Source organism: Cololabis saira, chromosome 20 (assembly GCF_033807715.1).
Source record: "Cololabis saira isolate AMF1-May2022 chromosome 20, fColSai1.1, whole genome shotgun sequence".
NCBI lineage: Eukaryota > Metazoa > Chordata > Actinopteri > Beloniformes > Belonidae > Cololabis > Cololabis saira.
In genome coordinates, this window is record NC_084606.1 from 20,688,806 (window position 1) to 20,694,886 (window position 6,081).

The following is a 6,081-nucleotide window of genomic DNA, read 5'->3' on the forward strand; positions in this document are numbered from 1 at the left end:
TGACAGGAAAAAGCACACCAAAAAATCTAAATTTAGTTTTTATTTGAAGAGTTAATTATACGTTGAAATTAAAAACACTTCAAATGTTGTATTCAACAATTTCTTGATAACAATCATTGTTTATCATCATCATTATGAATTCATTAGGTCAGTTTATGTATTTTTTCATTTAACTGATTTATTTTTTATTGAATGTTTTGGGTTTGTATAAAACTTTTTGTTTTGTTTTTTCTTTTTTGATTATGGGGTGGTACAAAGGTCTCAGAATTTCATGTATCATATCCCTTTTCTGTCTTCTCATTGACATCACACAATTAATCCTAATCGAGCATGCATTGCATTAAGTTTATGATTTCTACACTTTCACCTCAAGCTTTGATATTTTTAACCTCTCCATAATATTTTCCTCATTTAATTTGTTTTTTTTAATGATTTTGAGTTTTTTTTTGGTTGCATATATTTCACTGAACTACTTTTTAGTCATTTGATTGTTTATATGTTTATTCATGTGCCACAACATAAAATAGCTATACATGTAAGTGGTCTGGCTCATACTGTTTCAGTGGAAATATTGGAAATATTTGTTTTTAAATGATCGGTTGTGACAAAATGTTACAGACATCAGAACTAGACTACAGTTTACACCAGCTGCAGGTTCAACATATGAAGCAAATATGCTGCTAACCAGCGGAAGCTTGCAGCTTTGTTCATCAATGACACAGGAGGTAGACCAAGCATGTTCTCCAGAATGGGAATTGATTTACATTGCTGCATCGGGTCGTCTTACTGGACTCTAAACCATGGCCTTTGTTGAATGAAGGTCATTAAATCACAGTACTCTAAATGTGCATTGGCATTTCTTGCATTATGGGTAATACACTTCAGGATTCTGTGAAATGATGTATAATACCAGCAATCATCCAAAGAAATTCAAGCCCTGATGGCTAACTTTAAAAATATGTACAGCAGATTTAGCGTTACAGTGCGACTGGTTTATTAGTTGGGCCCTCATGCTAATATACATATATAAATAGTAATATTGGCTGATAATAGATATTTCCTAGTTCATATGAATCGGTATTATCATAGCTGATACATGATAATGCAAATATTAAAAATGAGAGGGGAAACAAAGTTTAGCCATATTACGAGTGCTTACACTGCCTAGTCTGTCCACTAGAGGGCACCCGTTACAAAAACGTGTTTGTAACTCCACAGACTTCATTAAAACAGAAATCTGTTTATTATTTGCGTTGCTGGAAGAACAATGTATTGGTTAATATACAGGAACGTTGGATTTTAACATGTAAAAAATTTGTATCTATATATCAGAAGGGTCTTAAAAACGCTATCAGCCGGGGTCTACTTTCGTACTGATTAGAAATTAAAATCGGAACAACAAACACACACACACACACATATATATATATATATATATATATATATATATATATATATATATATATATATATATATATATATATATATATTCTGTATGTATACATGCTTCTTCAACACAATGTGTGCTTAAATGTGTGAAAGTAATGGCTGAGAAGAACTATCACAGTCCACGAAATCTTGCCAGAGAATAAATTATTCACTGTGATAACAACTAAACCACACTGCCAAAACCAAAAAAGAGTTTCTGAAGAAGAAAATAATGACATGGCCAAGTTTGCCGCCTCATTTCAACGCAATGGAACGCCTTTGGGGTTCTCTGGAGACCAAAGCAATACAACACAACCGATCAAACAAAGTGCAGCAGGAAAAGTATTTAAAGAGAAATGCATGTCATACTTTTCCATCCTGGGAAATATTTGTCATCAAAAATGTAGAAATACTGAATAAGATAAAAGAATTCCATCTAAAACTGAACAGACGTTTCAATCTGGGTTTCTCATTGATTTTCTAAATTCATATACAGACATAGACATAGATGTAGATGTATGGATACAAATATGTACATATGTACACACACATTACAGTCTTACTACACCTGACTGAGCTAAATTAACTTTTGCTGAATGTTTTTTTTTCTTTTTAATACCACTCAATCCACGCAAACTTTTGTCAAAATCTCCCCCGCCCAAACAAGCATGCACACACACAAAACACAGACATATATACAGACAACACCCATATACGCCATCATCACCCCAAAAACAATACCTTAAATTAATCAGAAATCACATTGGAATCCAGATACACTGATGGCTTAAACTTACTCAGTGATATATTTGCTGAGCAGAGGCACGTAACCAGACAGACACGAGTGAGACAGAGATGAAGAGTGCTGGAGGAAAGCCCTGTCTCTACATGCATGGCTGGTGGAAAAATGTCTCTCTTAATGGATCCCAGCTTTCTCCAGCCCAGCCTTAAAATCGTCCTGCTCCAGTCAGGGAATAAAATATGGCATTATTATACTTATTAATTATGTTTACCATTATGCTCTCTCTATTTCTTTTCTACATAGATGCAGACACATGCATTACATTAAAGTACTATCGAAGCATACTGTATGTTTGGGCAAAAGCACAATATAACCAATAAAATGCACACATGTAGCAAATATTTTCCATTGCATTTTGCTCTAAAAACTGCTGCACTACACTTGAGTGCTTGTGGTTATCAATCAGCTGACCCACAAAAGGTGTCAAATCTAATGTTTGAGGTATAAAAACATTGGGAAAAAAGGAATATAGTCCTTGCCAGATCTTAAAATGATGTATATAAAACACAAAGCTTGGGGGAACAACAAAACATGACATATCTCTCTGATGTCTCATTAATTAAAAAAACTAAATGAAAACCAAAAGTGTTATGAAAAGAATAGGCGCATAATAGGAAAATACAACACACCTTTTTTTTTCTTCCTCCATTCAGATTTAAATACGCGATTAAAAAACCTTGTGAGTTTAGGTAATAAAGCACAGATGGTCTTGTATTTGTTTTTTTTCCACATCCTCAAACATATAAAAACATGCAGTAAATGTCCGGATGAATCTATCAGGTACAAGGAGGTTTCCGGCTGATGTGACGCATCTATCTTCAGGAGAAGATAAAAATAAAAACCTCAGCTCAGTGAAGGCAGCGAGTAGCTGTCCTATTGATCGTATTGTTGCAGCCAGCATAAAGACACTCCATGCAGTTGCTGAAGAGTAGTACAAGAGTGTTTGATGGCTAAGTTATGTGGAAATAACATAATCAGTTTCATCTTTCAACCTCTTTTATTTATTAATCAAACTTGATTAATCCCAGCTAAATTAACTGCCTGAGGAGAGCAAATAATGCTATTTTAAAAAGCAGTCTTCAGACTACCACATTACTTCATAAAACACAGAGAACACTCAAGAGTGTTTTGTAATGATGATAAGGAACAAAAGTTTGCCTTTTCTTGTTATTGTTGTGGTTTCTAGTAGCTGGGATACAGCCAGCAGTCTACTTATCAGCACTTAATGAATTACGTTTCACTGAAAACCTGCCCTGAGGGCCGAGCTTTCAGCACTAGCCAAGCCTTGGTCCAAGGCTGTTACCTTTTAAGATCAACCTGCCAAAACACAGTTTACATATGCTTTAGTCTGCAAAATGTTTATGACATTCAGGATGTACTCAGATTTGACAGTTTTATAGTTATTGGCTTCATTTAGCATATGTGACTGTATTTGAATTTGGTGCGTTTTTTTTCTTCTATCTTGTAGCCAATTATGATATCACCTGATTGCACAATGAAAACAACAGACTACAGCAACATTTCTTTAGCAGTTGCACTCCTGGAATCGCTTGACTTATCAAGAGTGAAAACAATGGTCAAATTTTAAACTAGAGGCAGATTTGAGGCATTAGCTTAGAAGTGTATGTTTACACAGGACCAGCCCCTTTAGCACCAGCACAAAGCTTTTACAGCTGGGCTGTTTTGACTTCACAAATGAACGCTGCCATCTGTCCATTTTGCATGAATGTCTCAGCATTTGTAAGTGCCGCTGAGTTTCAGGGAGGTGAAATCAACACACAACACACAGGCTAACAGTCTGGCCTCTTGTTGCCCCACATAACCCCCAAAATCCATGCATCTTTAAAAATTCAGTCATGCAACCTGTAATGCTTCTGTATAAAAGCCAAATTATAAGATGGTTAAATCGAGAACTCGATAAAACCTCACTTGTAACAATGAGCCCACAATATCAAATGAACAAAATGTTAAATTCAGATTTTGACCCACATTTCATCATCTGCTCTGATTTTTTTTTTTTTTACATATTTCAGTTTTGAGGTCATGGGTTTCCTGGGAAGTGTGTCTGTGTCTATATGCAGTGGCTCACTCTTTCGGTATATTCATCACTAAACAATTACCCAGCACGCAGCTTCCTCTTGCTGTCTCATACTGTGTAATTTAGAGGAAACAGCAACAGCTAAGCCATGCAGGGCCTCATTAAAGTCAACCTTTCCAAACTACAAAAACTCCTCACACACACACACATCAAGCTGCACACTCATATAAACCGAGCACACATGAATCAAATGAATCTAAGAGAGAAAGTAAAATACGATAAGTTGTAATAGAAGGATTTAATTATTTTACCAGGCTGCAGACAGACCTACACATTCCTCCCAAACATCACTGTTAGGTTAATCCTTGAGTTTTACTCACCGCTGCCCTCTGGAAAGCCCCTCTGGTGTAGGTGCCTCCTCCTCTGTAGTTTATGGCCGGTATCTCCTGGTTGAACAGGGAGCATTTGTTCTGATGGGACTTGGGCGCTGAGATGTGGTCCACCCTTGTCACCACGTGGGTTTTGGATGAAAAGGTCACCAACGCCACTCGCGTGTCCTCCGGTGCAACAGGGAAGTCTGATAGCATCTTACGTATAAACCTGAGCTCGCTCTGGAAATTGCTGGCCCCCACGCTTGATGACTCGTCAACCAGAAAGACCAGGTCCAAACAAGAGCTTTTCTCACGCAGATCCCTAACATTTCGCTTGAATGCTAGACCAAGGCGCTCCACTTTGCTCTCGGCGCTTTCTGACAAGTTTCCAGCAGATGACAGCGAAGACAGGGCTGTCATCTGTCTGGACCTGCGACGCTGAAGCTGAGGCTGGGCCTGCTGGGCTGTGGTCCATACATCCAAGATGCACAGAACTAGAAGACAACAATTCGTCCATGATGCTGTAAAATAGTAGCTTTTAGACAACATGGTGATAGTCAATACAGCACCTCTGCTGGAGGTTTTGAAGATTAAAAAAAAAAGAAAAGTGGATCCTTTTGCCCGGAGGAATTCAGTGAGGATAAAAGTATTCTATGCTTTCATCAGTGTCCTCAATGTAATTCAGTGCAGAGTTCCTCAAAAGCATTGCTAGATAAAGATGAAGATTTCCCCCTACAAAATGTGGTTCTGTCCAGTGCAAAAAAAAAAAAAAAAAAAAACTGGTCTAAAAATGTTTCTCTCACCTGCCTGACTTTTTCTATCAAAATAAATCAGTATATCTAGCTTTATCCTACTCTGGCAGCTGTAAATATGCTATTACAAGCTTCTTCAGGGGTCTGTCTAATTAATATTGTTTAAGCTCTCCTGCTGCCTATCTGTAATTCCCCCACTTAGTAAGTATATCAAATGCAGAACCCCCAAAAGCCCCTTCAGTCCTCTTCAGTGTGCAGCCCTTCAGGCTCCTGTTTGCCTATGTGACGCTCCTGCCTGCACCGTCAGCCAAGCTCCAAATGCTTGTTCCCTTCTTCTCCCCAGATCATTAAAAAAAAGAAACACACACACACACACACAGGAGGAGGAGGGAGGAAAGTTGAGAGACAGAGAGAGGTTGACGGGGAAAAAGGGGCAGTCCAGTCGTGGCGTGAAGTCATTCTTTTTTCCTTCGTCTCTCCTCCTCTTTTCCTCTCTCACCCCTCCCTCCCCCCACCCTATGTATCCCTATCTTTCTTCTGTGTCTCACTCTCCCCCTGCCCCCCTCCTCCTATGTCTCGCTCCCTACAATTGTCCATCCCTCTCATCCAGACAGAGGAGCGAGCCACCGCGTCAGTGCTGCGTCTCGCCTGTCAAATAGTCGGCATTCCCGCGGAAAATATCAGCAACAG

At 38.4% G+C, this 6,081-nt stretch overlaps 1 protein-coding gene across 1 annotated transcript in view; it reads right to left on the reverse strand.

Annotated features, from left to right (window-relative positions):
* Nucleotides 1–5,598, reverse strand: part of svep1 (sushi, von Willebrand factor type A, EGF and pentraxin domain containing 1) — a 128,074-nt gene extending 122,476 nt beyond the window's left edge. Inside the window, exon 1 of the mRNA XM_061710550.1 lies at nucleotides 4,649–5,598. Within this exon, the coding sequence (XP_061566534.1) occupies nucleotides 4,649–5,188 (540 nt within the window). The 5' untranslated portion in view covers nucleotides 5,189–5,598. The remainder of the gene's footprint in view (nucleotides 1–4,648) is intronic.
* Nucleotides 5,599–6,081: the final 483 nt, after the last annotated feature.